This window comes from Hoplias malabaricus, chromosome 11 (genome assembly GCF_029633855.1).
Source record: "Hoplias malabaricus isolate fHopMal1 chromosome 11, fHopMal1.hap1, whole genome shotgun sequence".
NCBI classification, from domain to species: Eukaryota; Metazoa; Chordata; class Actinopteri; order Characiformes; family Erythrinidae; genus Hoplias; species Hoplias malabaricus.
Genome location: NC_089810.1, coordinates 38952369 through 38971188, shown reverse-complemented (window position 1 = coordinate 38971188; position 18820 = coordinate 38952369). Strand labels below are relative to the sequence as shown.

Below are 18820 nucleotides of genomic sequence, written 5' to 3'. Positions count from 1 at the left end.
GGAGCGCAAAAGAAATTCGGGTGTGTTTTATTTTTCCTCCCCATCTTTCCACAAAACTACAGGGTGGGCCATTTATATGGATACACCTTAATAAAATGGGAATGGTTGGTGATAACTTCCTGTTTGTGGCACATTAGTATATGAGAGGGGGGGAAACTTTTCAAGATGGGTGGTGACCATGGCGGCCATTTTGAAGTCGGCCATATTGGATCCAACTTTTGTTTTTTTCAATGGGAAGAGGGTCATGTGACACATCAAACTTATTGGAAATTTCACAGGAAAAACAATGGTGTGCTTGGGTTTTAACGTAACTTTATTCGTTCATGAGTTATTTACATGTTTCTGATCACTTATAAAACGTGTTCAAAGTGCTGCCCATTGTGTTGGATTGTCAATGCAACCCTCTTCTCCCACTCTTCACACACTGATAGCAACACCGCAGGAGAAATGCTAGCACAGACTTTCAGTATCCGTAAATATGGAGTAAAACCAAGCACACCATTGTTTTTCCTGTGAAATTCCCAATAAGTTTCATGTGTCACATGACCCTCTTCCCATTGATAAAACAAAAGCTGGATCCAAAATGGCCACCATGGTCACCACCCATCTTGAAATGTTTCCCCCCTCCCATATACTAATGTGCCACAAACAGGAAGTTAATATCACCAACCATTCCCATTTTATTAAGGTGTGTCCATGTAAATGTCCCACCCTGTATTTTCATTCTTTACAGAGTGACGACTTCAAGCCTTTGCTCTGTAAACGGCCATTTCCTCACCCCACTTGGTTTTACCCAGCACAAATAAGGCAGAGAGAGCTTATATTAAACTGACTTTGATGAATGGATGTGAGAGTTGCCCAGTTAAGCAGGTTTCAGATATTACAACACATTTTTGCCTCTGCTTGTGACAAATCTCATAAAGCAGGGTGCTCAGCAGAAAAGCTGAATATGAAAGTCCTGAGTGATGGAAAACAAATGTGTGCTATTCTTCTTTACAAGTACAACACTGCCCACTTTTACAGTGTTTTGTTATTGTTGCTGATTTCTTCAAGACTACACAACAACCTGTAGTTATCTTGTTTAGCTCGTGCTGGATTAGATGCACGTACAAATAGGAGATGATTATAAAACAGCTTCTGTTACACTGACCATGAAATGAAGTAGCTGATATTTAAAATGCTAGGGAATGTATTAACAGCTGCCTTATTCAAGTATTAACGTTGGGTGATGATTTGGTTCCCCAAAAAAAATCACTCCAGCCACATCCACCTCAGAGAATGCAGTTCAGTTCCAAAACACGATGCTGATTGCCATTGTTTGTGGTTGATGATGGGCTACTCTGTAATATGCTGGGTTTTTTTTTTTTCATGTATTCAGAAATGTTATGGGGTGTATGCAAACTAACATCGAGTCATGTAGGTGTTGGTCGGTGTGGTACAGTGGTAACCCCATTGACTCCCATGTGAGAGACCGTCGTTCGATTCTAGGTCTGGGCGACAAATCTGTGCTACAACAATGAGTCCTTGGGCAAGACTCCTAACACTGCCTTGGTTACCTGTAACACCAGTCGCTTTGAATAAAAGCATCTGCCAAAATGCCATAAATGTAAATATAGCTCTGGCCCTTCCAGTTAAAATGAAGTGTTTTTATTTATTTACTTTAAAATTATTTCATAAAAAAGTAGTCAACACAATGTCTGAGCATTTCCAATTTAAAACTGGATTTCCAAAGGGTGAGTTTATAGAGCCAGGGTTTCTTACAAAATAAACCTTAAGAACCAATCACTACAACTTGCTGGGCTTTGGGGAGGAGCTAATTCATAGTGTCATCTAAGCCTTGGAAATAACTTCTAAACATCGTCATGAACAGATTAATAATTATCATCAATTATTGATAACCAGAGGTGAACTGTTTATTTTTTCTCTTCCTGTCGGCTACAAAAACCTTTCATTTAGAAAATGTTCTGCAGTCATCTGTTGCCATCCAGGGTGAGGAGGCATACATTTTCCTCTGATGAGCTTACTGCAGTCCAATGGCTTGTCTTAAGTGCTGCCATTGCATCAGTCTGATGTAGAAAGCAGTTGGCGTTTTGCCTTGTTTTTCTATTCAGCAGGTTTTCCAGAGTGGTCGAACTATGGCTGTGTTCTGATGAAGAAATGTGAGAGTTGATTTAGGCCAGCTGCAGTAATCACAGTGATGCAAACTCCCTGCCATCTGCGTAAGTGTGCGGCCGCACGGTTTTAAGAAAATTGCAGTGTATATTTAGTGATGCAGTGATTGTAATTATTATGTGTAGCCAGCCATAGCATGTTCTCTGGGAGTGTCTTATTCGGGAGCAACTTCTCAGCACAACAGACCACCTCCTGCACAGAGATGCCACTGTTATTCTATTGGTAAAGCATTTTCAGTCAAATGTAAGTATGTTTCCTCCAGACAGAAAGATGAAATACTATATTTACACATTCCCAAACACATGGGACAGTCGGTGAAACGCAAACTATATCCGTGAAATGCTCCAAAAACAAGGTGATGCACAATGGCTGTGAAAGCACTTTCCAGCAAAAGGCCTTGTCCTTTATGAGTGGAGATGACCTAAGGCTCAGCACCTTTGACGAATGAAGTGGTAGCAAATAGTCCATCAGTTTAAGCGCAATACGTTGTGTAGATGTTAGTATTTCACACTTTAAAGCATTGTTTTAAATAGAAATTGCTACCCACTGGTTTGACGCCGTCTTAAAATGATTGGGTTTAAGATTGGTACAAATCTAAAGGTAGTTTAGTAGCACTTTTAGCTGCAGTAAGATGTCTGGCCTCTTAGTACACGACAGATTAACCCTAAATATTTGTCTTGATGGTGGTGGAGAGTGGCTTGTCCGTAATCATCCCCTGAGGTGTTCAGCTGGGCCTGAGGTCTGGGGACATTGGGCCAGTGTCCCGTCCAGTTCTGAATGTCCTCACCAAATGTTTACAGCCACATCAGCAGGGTCTATAGCTACTGAAACACTAGGAAGCTGAGCAGTCTTGTTTTGAACAAAGCTTCTGCCATGTTTTGCCTTGTAATTGATCCTCGATTGGATGGTCATTGGATGTTTTTGCTTAAAGTACATCATACGTTGTTTCCTTTGCTTTGTCACCCATATGTAGCTTTCGCGACAAAAGAAGTGTTAGCAAAGAGTTAAGGCTTCCTTCTGCACAACTCTAAAGCCCAGTTCTAGTTTATTAGCTCTGATTAATCTTTTGGAAAAGACACAATATATAAAACGCTCAGTTTCATGCTTTGTTTAGTTTATCAATGGGTTTTTCCAATGAGAATATGTTCTGTTATTTAATATTTTATCATTAAAATCAAAATACAGAGTGGTAGTCTACATTTATCACGTATAAAAGGCCTAATCTGCACCTGGTGTTTACTGGTTTAATAAAATAACACCAATATATAGAGAGAATTAAGGCACTGATGTTTCTTATCAGACATTTCCACAGGGATTAATGTCATCGTCCAGGAAGGTCACAGTGAATGAGTCTGTCATTTGGGCTCGATCCCGAATGTTATATTGCTTTCTAGTGCCCTATTTGTGGGGGGGTCCAGATTCGTTCCTATGAGATACGCTTTGTAGTGCACTAGGTAGGAAGGAGGAGGCGGTTTGTGACGCGGCCCTTTGTACGCGTTTAGCCGTTAGCGCCCGTTTACAGTTCGTTTTTCTGCAGATAACGCGCTCTCCCCACTTCACTACCCGTACATTAATGATCATTCCGCAGTAATAAGAGCCGGTCGCTTTCATAAACACGCGTATTGGGTTCCTCTGTTAACGCTACAACGAATGTGCTTTTCATTCGGGGTGTGTCCCAAACGGCTATATGCTCCCTAAGTAGTGCACTTTAAAAATCTGGTTACACACAAAACACACCGCTGTGTGTCGTGACTTTCCTAAAAAAAATGAAAACAGTTTTGTGATTAATCGAAATGGCTTGGTTTAACCTGCTGTGGCGATTATTTCTGCAGCTACTTGGCGCACTGCTTAGGGAGCATACAGTGATTGGGAACGCAGCCCCAGCCCCAGTGCTGTCGGTGGATGGTGATGTAGCTTTGGCTCCTCCTCGTGTTCTTTTCCTCTCTTTTTTTCCCACACCACAATGCCTCACTGTCCGTGGTGCTGAAGTGAGGTGCCAGAGGGGGCAGAAAGCGCTGAGCTCAGGCGAGGCATCCTCCCTTCTCTGCGTCCTTCCATTCATTCATCTTTGCGAAAGGCTCTGAAAAACGTGTGAGGTTCATGTCTTTATTTTGTTATCGTTAACAGTCTTTTTCTGTCTCTCTCTTGCTCTCTCTCTCTGCACTTCATCCTTTATGCACCGCACGCTGCTGGTCGTGCCTTCACCGTCTATCCGCCGCAGCCCCAGCATCAGAACAACCATCAACACCCTCGTCGTCTTCAGCATGGCTCCATTTCGCCGTGAAGGCGACTGAGGAGCTCAGCGATGGAGGCGAAGCATCAGCATCAGCACCAGTATCAGCATCAGAGCAAAAGCGTGAGGAGCCACCAGGAGGACAGAGGAGGAGGAGGAGGAGGTGGTGGTGGGGGGCTCGGAGGGGCTGGAGGACACCGTGCCGAAATGGAGATGCAGGCGAAGATCCAGAAAGCTGTGGACTTCAAGCTGGAAGGCCACCGCTGCTACAAGGAGAAGAAGTTCCGCGAGGCCATCGGCAAGTACCACCGGGCCCTGCTGCAGCTCAAAGGCGTCCACGGCTCCGAGGTGGAGCTGCTCAACCAGGCGGCGTCCAAGCTGACTGAGGAGCAGCGGAGAGCTGTGGAGAGCACTGAGATTGAGTGCTACGACAGCCTGACAGGTGAGACTCTGGAGCCTTTGTGGCTGAGACGTTTGAGGTTTTTCCAGGCTTACAGGGCTATAAGGGTGTGCTGCATTGGTATGCTATGGTAATGCTAGGAGAGCTGCAGAGGCCAAAGCTGGTGGTGTGCTTTGTGGACGGTAAGCTCTCAAACGTATCTGTAATAACACATTACTTTGAAACCTATCACTCGTGAAGATTAAGGCTCAACCGTGGCACGATCAACAGAAACCTTTTATGAGGAATACAATGAACATAGCTTTCTATGTCCATGTCTATAGCACTAGATGCTGTGACTCACTAGTCACATAGTAATAGGTCCTTGTTACAATTACAGCATATAGCAACAATAAACAAAAATATTGCATAAAAGATGAAGACATAAGACTCATATGTACACTATGTACCACTATGTAAACCCACCCAGTAAAAGGAAAAACCCTAAATGTGTACATAAATGTCGTATACATTTATTGTTGCTTAACAATGATGAGGTAATGAGAGGTGTATGTATATCAACATTGCTCAAATTCACACATAGGTTACATAGGAATAACATTCAACCAAATGCGTACAGCTTGATGGCTAGAACTCTTTAAAAATCAGTAAAGAATTAAGACTCACTGCTTGTAGCGCTGTGAATGGACACCTCTTTTCAGTAATTACAGACTGAAGAGTGTATACTGTATCTAAAGAATACGATTCAGTACCTGCAGTACCAATCATAGCAGTGTCTCTTAAATGGTGAAGTAATGCGACTCTTGGAAACACACAAAGAAAAAGACATCGTGGAGCTCTCAGCATCGTCTCATAACAAAAAGAAGGGCAGGAAAGACACCTCTGCAAGCGACAGGATAGTTTTTATTAATAATTTGAACGATCGAGAAGGCGAAGATGATCACGGTTGCGTTCCACATTGTGGAGGGCAACACTGCTTTAAAACAAAATAAAAAATGAACCCTCCCTATGTGCCATGAGGGAGTAACTCTCTCTTGCTTTAGAGGTTTAGAGGTTTAAAGTACAGTTCACTCTTGGCTGATTATAACAGATCAAGAACAAAACAATTTTCCTTTAAGTGTTCCATTTGCCTTAAAGGAAAACACTGACCAACAAAAAGGCGAACGGACACTGCACCTGCACCGAGAGGTGGGGGGGTTGATGTTTGTAGCCTTCAGATTCCTTCATGCTGTTGTAAATGGGGTCTGGCCATAAATCTAGCCTTGGGGAAGCCAGTAAAGCACGATGTTAAAGCACTGCGACTGCACAGTTTCTGTCGTCTCTTTCCCTGGCCGCTTTGCTTTCTTTTGTCTTTACCGTGTAAAAATAATAGTAAAAGTAGGTTTTGATCGAATGTAATGAATAATATTTAGGTATTGATATTTGAGACTATCAATAATGAGATGATATGTCATCAGGACGACTGTAACAACAGAGGAACATTACTGGTGCTACAATATAAGGCCACAATCAGTATAAGTATAATGTATAGTGGATGACATCAGTTCTAGTTCTGCATTTGAATGGTTGTGAACCTCTTAGAGATTTGAAGGACCTTCTTCAGGTTCTTCACATTCACACTCATTGAAAAGGACCAAGTTCTTCTCTAAAAGCGGTTCATCGGTGGCATTAGCGAGATTTAGCGTGGTTATTTTCTTAACCTTCCTCTTGTGTTAAAGTCTTGAGCGACCCGTTTTTAGGTTTTAAATAAATACAAGTGCTCCATGAATTTGTTTATTGCATCAAGACTTTTTGAATTAGGGTCAATTTCGACCGAGGTGTAATTTTAAATCAGAAACAAAAACAAGTGCCAAATCTGGACGCATAAACACACTATACACCAACAGCCTACAGCTGTCTCCTCCTACAACCACTGGAGCTTCAGTTAGGGGCTTCTATCTTTGTCTGTTTCACAAAACAAGGAAAGACAGACATGTCCAGACACGTAAGGCCCAGTCAGTTTAGAGTTAGAGTTTTGTATCGTGTACATCTCCAGTTTACAGTACGCAGCAATGAACAATTAAAACCAATCCTTTCATGGATAAGGAAGAATAACGAGGTCAACAAGAGGAAAGGCACAGATTGGTTGATGATTAATTGTTTTTAGAGGGTCTTAGGGCTGATTTAAGACACGAGTCATTAACGTAAGAGATGGTAACAGAAAGCTAACACAGGAGGAAGGTTTTAAACAATGACCTCGAATAAACTCTTGGTTTCGATGAATGCCGCCGTAGGAGGAATCTTTAGTTTTGGTGTAGATCGGGTACATTTTTGGGATGTTCTTTACAACCAAAGGTCCTCTTTTCCACAGTAAAAAGACTGTTTTTTTTATGGCATTTAAATCCTTTGTTATTCGGCACAGTTATTCTTAAATAATCTGAAGCTGAACATCTCCTCAGCCTCCTCCGTAAACGTCTTTGTCTTGGTACCGAGTGTCGGATCCAGATTCCTCGAGTCGCTGAGGATAAGCTACATTAGGCCCCTGTGTTGGTGTAAATGGCTGTTTTACAAGCCATGAGACAGAACAAGGCCACCCAGACTTTGATCCTGTGGCCATTGAGTTGCCAGCGGTGCGTGTTTTACTGCATGTGGACTGTAAAGATTCACACAGCCGCATGCAACGACAGAAGTGTTTTTCTGCAGCGTTTCTGTTAGCCTCAGCACTCCTCACCTAGCAAAGCAGTCACCAGCCAGGGCTGATGATGTTGGTGAGGGGGGGCTGATAGAATAGCCTGCTGTGAAACCCGCCGGGCTGAGCCAATACAAATGCTGCTGTTGTTCTTGCTGTGTGTGTGTGTGTGTGTGTGTGTGTGTGTGTGTGTGTGTGTGTGTGTGTGTGTGTGTGTGAGAGAGAGAGAAATAGAGAGTAAGGGAGGGAGCTGCCATTCAAAGCCTTGCCTGTTGTGACAAGGACAAGGTTTCCCTTCCTATTGTTCCACTAGAGCCAAGCACAGCAACTTCTAAAATAATTAAAAGCCCTTAATAAAACCCACTGAGAAGGCTTTACCCAACACGGCTAGGTCTTACATCAGCAAAGGGAGGCACAGTGGTGCAGCAGATAGTGTCTCTGTCACAGCTCCAGGGTCCTGGAGGTTGTGGGTTCGAGTCCTTTCTTCGGGTCACTCTCTGTGAGGAGTGTGGGGTTTTTTCCCTGTGTCTGTGTGGGTTTCCTCTGGGTGACTGTCTGTGAGGAGTGTGGTGTGTTCTCCCTGTGTCTAAATGTGACATTATTCTAAATTACCAGTGAGATTTTTTTTTTCTTACCAAATATATCCCACCTACCGGAAATGATGCAACCCTGACTGATTCCACTGTCTGCTCCTGTTTCATCTGTCATTAGGCCTCATCTTCAGCTCCTGAAGTCCTAGCCAATGACAGAGCTTGCTTAGATACATCCTTCCATGACCTCACACAACAGCTATTACAGACTTACACCAATCAGGAAGCCAAACCACCACAAATCAACACACACAATGTTTTTTTTTAAATATTCTTAATAAATAAAAGCTTTTTATTGTAAATCTACTTCACATTCTTTGACAAGAATGACAAGGAATGCAGCAAATTACCATGTTGTATATTTACATCAGTTCTTTATGATGCTTAAGATATTAACCTCTGTGTTATTCGTCTAAACGGCAAAGAATGCTTAGGTCAAAGAGAAAACGGTGGACAGTATGTACGTTAAAAACATACAATCATACCATAACACAGAGCTAAATGGGGAGAAAAACAACAGAGATATAGGGGTAGAGAAGTGCGCTGCCAAAAAAGTATTGTTACCTGATTCTGTCTGGGCAGCAAAAAAAAAAAAAAGACGAATGGTCTATTTGCCGTCTTTATTAAAAACACCCTCCCAGGAGAAAGGAAGGGCAGGAAGCGTTTGTAACTGGGTTACAGCTACATTTGTCAGGCATTTTTAGAGGAGCGCAGTGCAGCTTTTGCAGGTCCTGGTGTTAATCAGGCTTTCAAATACACACATGCACATACATGCATACACACACACACACACATACACACACACACAAAACACCCAGCCACAGCACACACCACTAATCCAAGGTGATGGGGAACAGATATTTTTGGCAGCTTCTCATGTAAAGCTTCTGCAAGAAGGAAGAAAGTTGTTTTCTTGTTGGTGTTATTATAAGTATAAGGTGTTTCTAATAAATTGGCCAGTGAGTGGAAGTATGTGTAAGAATATAAGGAGGTCTTTCTGATACAGTGGCCAATAAGTGTACATTATAAACATGGTGTTTTCATTAAAGTGGCCAGCGAGTTGAAGGAAATGGGGAACGTTTCTAATAAAGTGGCCAGAATGTGGCTGTAAATGGAGGTGTTTCTATTAAAGTGGCCAACGAGTTGAAGGAAATGGGGAACGTTTCCAATAAAGTGGCCAGAATGTGGCTGTTATTGGAGGTGTTTCTAATAAAGTGGCCAGCGAGTGAAAGTATGAGTGTTGTAATAATGCGTATGGTATAGTGTGTGGATGAACAAAAGCAGACAGTGTGATAGATCTCTGATTTCTGACGCGTGACGAAGCCAACGCAGGATACGGCTGAAACTGAGATTGTATCGAGCGTGTATTCTGCTGACACAAAATTAATGGCATTTAATCTCAGCACATTAGTTCTGTATTATCACACACAGCATTACTGGCAGTGCTAATGCTCAGATCGTATCTTAGTATTAGGCCTAAGACAAAGCCTCTTCGCTGTCACTGAAGAAAGTAATGCATTGTACATGGTTTCCATATTAATAACACACATTAATGTATAAAACACTTTATTACAAAAACCCATTTCCAAAGAGTTAGAACAGAATGGAAAATACAAATGAAAATTCATCCGGAGGAAACCCACACAAACACAGGGAGAGCACACCACACTCTTCACAGACATTCACCCGGAGGAAACCCACAGACACAGGGAGAACACACCACACTGTTCACAGACAGACACCCGGAGGAAACCCACGCAGACACAGAGAGAACACACCACACTCCTCACAGACAGTCACCCGGAGGAAACCCACGCAGACACAGAGAGAACACACCACACTCCTCACAGACAGTCACCCGGAGGAAACCCACGCAGACACGGGGAGAACACACCACACTCCTCACAGACAGTCACCCGGAGGAAACCCACGCAGACACGGGGAGAACACACCACACTCCTCACAGACAGTCACCCGGAGGAAACCCACGCAGACACGGGGAGAACACACCACACTCCTCACAGACAGTCACCCGGAGGAAACCCACGCAGACACGGGGAGAACACACCACACTCCTCACAGACAGTCACCCGGAGGAAACCCACGCAGACACGGGGAGAACACACCACACTCCTCACAGACAGTCACCCGGAGGAAACCCACGCAGACACGGGGAGAACACACCACACTCCTCACAGACAGTCACCCGGAGGAAACCCACGCAGACACGGGGAGAACACACCACACTCCTCACAGACAGTCACCCGGAGGAAACCCACGCAGACACGGGGAGAACACACCACACTCCTCACAGACAGTCACCCGGAGGAAACCCACGCAGACACGGGGAGAACACACCACACTCCTCACAGACAGTCACCCGGAGGAAACCCACGCAGACACGGGGAGAACACACCACACTCCTCACAGACAGTCACCCGGAGGAAACCCACGCAGACACGGGGAGAACACACCACACTCCTCACTGACAGTCACCCGGAGGAAACCCACGCAGACACGGGGAGAACACACCACACTCCTCACTGACAGTCACCCGGAGGAAACCCACGCAGACACGGGGAGAACACACCACACTCCTCACTGACAGTCACCCGGAGGAAACCCACGCAGACACGGGGAGAACACACCACACTCCTCACTGACAGTCACCCGGAGGAAACCCACGCAGACACGGGGAGAACACACCACACTCCTCACTGACAGTCACCCGGAGGAAACCCACGCAGACACGGGGAGAACACACCACACTCCTCACTGACAGTCACCCGGAGGAAACCCACGCAGACACGGGGAGAACACACCACACTCCTCACTGACAGTCACCCGGAGGAAACCCACGCAGACACGGGGAGAACACACCACACTCCTCACTGACAGTCACCCGGAGGAAACCCACGCAGACACGGGGAGAACACACCACACTCCTCACTGACAGTCACCCGGAGGAAACCCACGCAGACACGGGGAGAACACACCACACTCCTCACTGACAGTCACCCGGAGGAAACCCACGCAGACACGGGGAGAACACACCACACTCCTCACTGACAGTCACCCGGAGGAAACCCACGCAGACACGGGGAGAACACACCACACTCCTCACTGACAGTCACCCGGAGGAAACCCACGCAGACACGGGGAGAACACACCACACTCCTCACTGACAGTCACCCGGAGGAAACCCACGCAGACACGGGGAGAAGACACCACACTCCTCACAGACAGTCACCCGGAGGAAACCCACGCAGACACGGGGAGAAGACACCACACTCCTCACAGACAGTCACCCGGAGGAAACCCACGCAGACACGGGGAGAAGACACCACACTCCTCACAGACAGTCACCTGGAGGAAACCCACGCAGACACGGGGAGAACACACCACACTCCTCACAGACAGTCACCCGGAGGAAACCCACGCAGACACGGGGAGAACACACCACACTCCTAACAGACAGTCACCCGGAGGAAGCCCACGCAGACACGGGGAGAACACACCACACTCCTCACAGACAGTCACCGGGAGCGAAACTTGAACCCACAACCTCCAGGTCCCTGGAGCTGTGTTCATGTTTTTGCCACTGAACAGACTTTTAAGCCCCTGTTTAAGTAGCTTTCCTTTACTCTCCCAACATTTTTGGAACTGGAGTTCATAGAAATGTTATAAATCCACTCCGCAGCAGAGAGATGCTGACTCTGTGATGATCGTCTGTGGATGATCAGTTGGTTTCCTGCAGTTCAGGGGACAGTAATGAAGATGAAAGGGTGTGTTTATCACATGTAGCCTGCTATAACGTTACAACAGCCCGAGTCAGTCTATACCCTGCTCTGTGTCCATTTGTATTTTCATTACGATGATCAGGAAAAATCAATAAACTCCTGAAGCCTGATGTTCAGTTAGGAGCGATCATATTAAAAAAAGATTTAAGATACATCTCTCCCCCACATCACTATTTTTGATTTTATTTTTTCTCACTTTCTATTTTCCTTATTTATTTTGGCTCTTTTTTATTTATTTATTTATTTTTCTTTTCATTCTCTCTATATTTTTCTATATATACATATTTAAAAATTTTCTTTCCCCTTTCTCTCTCTCTCGCTCTCTCTCTCTCTCTCGTGCTCTCTCTCTCTCTCTCTCTCTCTCTAGCTCTCTCTCTCGCTCTCTCTCTCTCTCTCTCGCTCTCTCTAGCTCTCTCTCTCGCTCTCTCTCTCGCTCTCTCTAGCTCTCTCTCTCGCTCTCTCTCTCTCGCTCTCTTGCTCTCTCCCCCTCTCGCTCTCTCTCACTCTCTCTCTTTCTCGCTCTCGCTCTCTCTGGAGAGGGCAGATAGCATTTCTGTTATACTCGCCTCTTCATGCTGAGGGTGTTATCATCATCCCAGGAGCCAATCACATGAAAGCAGAAAAAATTATTAAATCCCATAACATTTAATATAAGGAGTGTGGAGTTGTGGAGGCGGTTGATGAAGTGATGAATGAGTGTGGGATGAAGATAAGGATGAGGAGCTGAAAGCTCATTTGGGTGGTGTTGGGCCAGCAGAGTGTGGTGAGGGCAGCTGGTGCCAGAGCTGCAGATGGCATGGCATCTCTGTGGGGTTCTACTCGGCTCAGACCCTACTATACCGTAGTGTATTATATCATAACAGACCCTACACCATGGAGAATAGGGGGGGAGATAGATATGTTAGGAGTGGGGAAGCAGCTAATAATCATTTTATAACATGTTAATCTGTTAATTGTTTGATTGATTAATCAAGCCATTCTACATTCTGTTACGACTACAGGCCTCTCACAGTTATTACATTATCACCTGACTGAAATGTTTATGTTGCAGCTAATGCCTGTGAACAGACAGAAGGAAACACTTTTGAGAGATATTATGAGACTTACAAAAACAAGAACAGACCTAACTTTAGACTAGCTGAATTACCCTGAGTAAATATTTTGTTGTTTGTTTATAACAGCTTTAGATGGCAGTAGTGAGCGATGTTTGTTTAAAAAAGCTTTAGATGGCAGTAGTGAGCGATGTTAGTTATAACACCTTTAGATGGCAGTAGTGAGCGATGTTTGTTTATAACACCTTTAGATGGCAGTAGTGAGCGATGTTAGTTATAACACCTTTAGATGGCAGTAGTGAGCGATGTTTGTTTATAACACCTTTAGATGGCAGTAGTGAGCGATGTTTGTTTATAACACCTTTAGATGGCAGTAGTGAGCGATGTTTGTTATAACACCTTTAGATGGCAGTAGTGAGCGATGTTTGTTATAACACCTTTAGATGGCAGTAGTGAGCGATGTTTGTTTAAAACAGCTTTAGACTGCAGTGTTATGTTTGTTTTAGTGCTGTCAAAGTTAACGTGTTAAGGCACACGGGAATTTAACACGTTAATTTGTTTTTACGGCAATTCATCGCTTTATAAAATTTGGTCACAACTTCCGTAATTCACTATTTTACAGAGTCTAGTGACCTGTTAGCGGTTCTATGTAGCGATGTAAACAGTGTCGTTGCTGTTGAGTTCAGAAGGTAGATTACGTTTTGTTTGTACTGAAATTATATATTAAATATCATTAAATATCATCTCTGTTTCCATGTTTGAGCCATGAGTTTCTGGCAAGGCACTGTAGCATTACATTTCTCCATTAAATCTCGGTCTGATGCTAAAGCTCTCCCTGTAAAATTTACTCTACAATTTAAGAGATAATTAATAAGTCATCAACACTGCACTGAGATATTATAATAAATTAGAAAGAATGTTTTCCTCTCACCAGTTTGTCATGGATTTCACACTACACATTCATCTCGTGCCCAAAAATACAAGGATGTGTTATAGCTTCATTTTTGTGGCGGTGGAAGTGGTGAATGATGTTTGCTCATTTGAGCTGTTTATGATTTTTTTTCTCATCAGTTAAGAGCTACTGTAAAAACCAACAGCTGGGAAACAAGACAGCTTTTATTGACTCTTTGCTGCAGGTTCAGGTCCTGCACATCTGGGGAGGCTTAAGGTTAAAAACGTTGCTGTGAGGATTTGATTGTATCCTGTCATGAGCCAGTAGGATCAGATACTCATTCATTCATTGTCTGTAAGCGCTTATCCAATTCAGGGCAGTGGTGTGTCCGGAGTGTACCTGGAATCACTTGGTGCAAGGCAGGAATACATCCTGGAAGGGGTGCCAATCCAGGGCGACACACACTCACACACATTCACTCACACCTACGGACACTTTTGAGTCGCCAATCCACCTACCAACCCTTTTTGGAGCGTGGGAGGAAACCGGAGCACCCGGAGGAAACCCACACAGACACAGGGAGAACACACCACACTCCTCACAGACAGTCACCCGGAGGAAACCAACGCAGACACAGGGAGAACACACCACACTCCTCACAGACAGTCACCCAGAGGAAACCCACGCTGACACAGGGAGAACACACCACACTCCTCACAGACTTTCACCCAGAGGAAACCCACGCTGACACAGGGAGAACACACCACAGTCCTCACAAACAGTCACCCGGAGGAAACCCACGCAGACACAGGGAGAACACACCACACTCCTCACAGACAGTCACCGGAGGAAACCCACGCAGACAAAGAGAGAACACACCACACTCCTCACAGACAGTCACCGGAGGAAACCCATGCGGTAGTGCGACACTACCCACTGCACCTGTGCCCCCTTGGATCAGATACTCATGTGGGGTGATTATTTCAGAATCATAAACATCACCAAAACATGTCTTAAACAACAAGGGGCTTAGTATCTTTCCAGCTGACAATGTTCACGTGGCATGTTGGCCTTAGGTTCCTGTGCAGTTCCATTGGTCAGTGTTTTACTGAACACGATTGTGTCAGCCCTGGGTGTACTTTAAAGCACAAATCCTTGGACGTATAGTGTATATGAAGAACTGTGTTGTTTGTGTGAAAGAAAGAAAGAAAGAAATGACAGGCTCTTTCTTGCATGTTGTGGTCATCGGGAGTGTTCCGCTGGGCGGTTTATCTCTCTATTGCAGTGCTTTTAGACGCTATTTCATTCCAGCTAAGAGCAGAGGAAGTGGCTATGAGGCCGAGAAAGCTGCCAAGACTGCGCAGAGAGCTGTCATCACAGTAAATAAAATCTCAGCTGGACATGAGTGGGGTGAAATGGAGGGAGGGGAGGGAGAATGATATGATGGAGTGAGCGAGGCTGCCACACACACAATCACATTATCAAAGTCTGACAGAGGCCTCAACACATCGCATGACGCCATTTAGCATTAACCTTGTAGTCCACTGAAGCAGTGCAGGCTCCTGGACCTCAGAACACTTTACCTGAGCCCGTTTGAATAGAATGAAACTGTTAATACCTTTGCACTTACTGTCCCTTCCCTCAGCTCTAGGTGCACGCTGTAGCTCTACAATTACTGACTGTTGTCCATCCCTTTGCCCCCTCTCAGTGGTTAGTACCCCCACAGAGCAGGCTGGGGGTTATTCTTAGTGCTCCAGATGCAAGATGCACCATTAAATGCCTAAATGTGTCTAATAAAATGGTCAGAATACAAATTCCGTGTTCTGTGACCCTGTGTAAGACTGGCGCCCCCTGCAGGGCGTGTTCCCGCCTTGCACCCAGTCATTGCTGGGAGGCTCCGGACTCACCGCGACCCTGAACTGCATAAGCGCTTAAAGACAATGAATGAATGAATTACTGCTTTTTCTGGGGGTTAATCATCATTGTTTTTTGACATCCCTTGGATGTAATGCATTCGATTGCTTTAAGGTGAACCCATTATAGAATGAAATGTTCTGTTGTTCACACACAGATGTTTAAGGGGACGCTGAAGCAGTGGCACATGAGCCCCAAAGCACCATGCTCAAGGATGTCTGGGTAAAAGTCGCCTCAGCATTGGACAGTGAAGCACTGGGATGAGTTGGAGTTGCATATCTATTGATACTGTTTTAAAGTCGGATGCATTTTCATCAGATTATTTTATTCTTGTTCCACTGCAAGGGGTTTAGATGGAGTTTGCTGACAGAGACGCTCCTCTGGGCAGGGTGACTTCACTGGTGTACGATGCTGAGTCACTTTGTGTGTGTGTGTGTGTGTGTGTGGTTTTGTGAGCACACCCTGTGCATTAGTCCTGCCCTCACCACTCTCCAAAGACCACCAGGGATTTATCCTGACCTCTGAAAGTCCATTATGAGATAGAGCAAGGATTAATGCAGAAACATAACCACTCTTTAGACATAATACTTACACAGTATTTTCAGTGCTGCCATCCTTGGTCTCGGCCATACACTCTGGACGGTTACATCCCCATTGTTTTATAGAATACTGTAAGGTCCGTGGCATGGCTTTTAAACATTCACATGGTGAATGCGCATGCAAACACACCACACTCCTCACAGACAGTCACCTGGAGGAAACCCACGCAGACACAGAGAGAACACACCACACTCCTCACAGACAGTCACCCGGAGGGAACCCACGCAGACACAGAGAGAACACACCACACTCCTCACAGACAGTCACCTGGAGGAAACCCACGCAGACACAGGGAGAACACACCACACTCCTCACAGACAGTCACCTGGAGGAAACCCACCAGACACAGAGAGAACACACCACACTCCTCACAGACAGTTACCCAGAGGAAACCCACGCAGACACAGGGAGAACTCACCACACTCCTCACAGACAGTCACCCCACAGGAAACCCACGCAGACACAGGGAGAACACACCACACCTCCAGGTCCCTGGGGCTGTGTGACTACGACACCACCCGCTGGGCCACCGTGCCGCCCTCAGTACATTGTTACCAAATTTAAAACAGTAACGTAACCATGAAGAGGAAATCTGAATGTGTTTTCAGAGTGAAACAGGAAGTTTGGGCCGGGCGTAATTGGGGAGAACATGACTTTATCCTTTGACATTTAACTGGATGGTGAAAAGTGAATGTTTCATAACAGTGATATAAGTGGTAGTATTTATCCTTGCCTGTGGCCTCTCACATACACAGTCACATGTTATAAGGCGTATTACAGGAAGAAAAGCCACTGATATAATGGTATACTGGTACAAAGATGCACATTTATAAAGATGCTAGAATGATATATTATCTATGATACGGCACAAAAAGAAATAGTTGTCATATCTCTGTAAATTAATTAAAAACGGTTCAAACTGTAAAAAAACAGTAAAGAAACGTAATCTGTATTTAGAGATGAGTTGAAGCATAACCCACAAAAGAGAAGTGCGAAAGTGCAGGTATTATTAGAGAGTACACCCAAAGCCTGGGGTTTTTTAAGGGTGCCACCTGTGAAACTGCAGTGTTGAAGGTATAAAAGCTGCTTGGTGACAGACGCTGAGCTGAGACAAGTTTCTGAAGGAAAAACCCAGTAGGTCTGAGGTAGCAGAGGGTAGCTGCAGCTTTATATCCCACACAAAACTAAGAGGATTAGGTAAATAAATCTAGATTTTAACTCACGATCACTGACAGACTGTCTTCAGCTTTGTTATTAGAGTCAGATTAGAGCTGAAACCCCTCTCTGTTTCATCCTGTTCTTCACCTCAGCTACTGGTAGATAGATGCCAACAGTGCTGTAGCCTGCACATTATTAAAAGATAATGGGTGTGGCTCAGTTCTCAGTGAGCTGCCATCCTCCCTGCTTTTCTGATGCACACGTGTTGGAAAATATAATATGATCTTTACAAAGCTTCCCCAACATCTGTTAAACCCCAAACAAATTATATCATACGTTTAATTATATTTACATATGTGTTAGAATGCAGCAGTGGTGGAGGGTGATGAGTGATAAATGATAAACGATTGATTTAACCGAGAAATAGCTTTAATCCTGAGCTTCGAGTGTCTCACATTCTGCAGTTATGCTTTTATTTAAAAACAATGACAATCCTGAAAATACATTTGAAATACAGGAGAGATGATGTGTTTGATGATGGACTTTCCCATCATCATTGGACCTACTTTTGATTCTGGGGCAAAGCAACCTGGAAGAAAAAGTGTTCTGAATATTATCTGTTTTAATAACGTTGGGGCGGCACGGTGGTGCAGCAGGTAGGTGTCGCAGTGGTGTGTTCTCCCTGTGTCTGCGTGGGTTTCCTCCGGGTGACTGTCTGTGAGGAGTGTGGTGTGTTCTCCCTGTGTCTGCGTGGGTTTCCTCCGGGTGACTGTCTGTGAGGAGTGTGGTGTGTTCTCTCTGTGTCTGCGTGGGTTTCCTCCGGGTGACTGTCTGTGAGGAGTGTGGTGTGTTCTCCCTGTGTCTGCGTGGGTTTCCTCCGGGTGACTGTCTGTGAGGAGTGTGGTGTGTTCTCTCTGTGTCTGCGTGGGTTTCCTCCGGGTGACTGTCTGTGTGGAGTGTGGTGTGTTCTCTCTGTGTCTGCGTGGGTTTCCTCCGGGTGCTCCGGTTTCCTCCCACAGTCCAAAAACACACGTTGGTAGGTGGATTGGCGACTCAAAAGTGTCCGTAGGTGTGAGTGTGTGAGTGTGTGTGTTGCCCTGTGAAGGACTGGCGCCCCCTCCAGGGTGTATTCCCATCTTGCGCCCAATGATTCCAGGTAGGCTCTGGACCCACCGTGACCCTGAACTGGATAAGCGCTTACAGATAATGAATGAATGAGTGAATAACGTTGGCTAACTCTCAGTTCAAAGTGGTATAAGACGTAAGTAGATTTTTCCAGAGTGTCTTCCTCGGTGTCCTTTCCCCCCAAGTTTTAATGGAATATTATTTAGTGAAAGTGTG

The 18820-nt window shown here is 45.0% G+C and overlaps 1 protein-coding gene across 1 annotated transcript in view; it reads left to right on the top strand.

The window, feature by feature from the left end:
• The first annotated feature begins 2122 nt into the window (after positions 1–2122).
• The window catches only part of ttc9b (tetratricopeptide repeat domain 9B), a 43385-nt gene continuing 26687 nt past the window's right edge, over positions 2123–18820 (top strand). The window contains exons 1-2 of the mRNA XM_066684540.1: positions 2123–2219; positions 4394–4847. Coding sequence (XP_066540637.1) covers positions 4478–4847 — 370 coding nt within the window. The 5' untranslated portion in view covers positions 2123–2219; positions 4394–4477. The remainder of the gene's footprint in view (positions 2220–4393; positions 4848–18820) is intronic.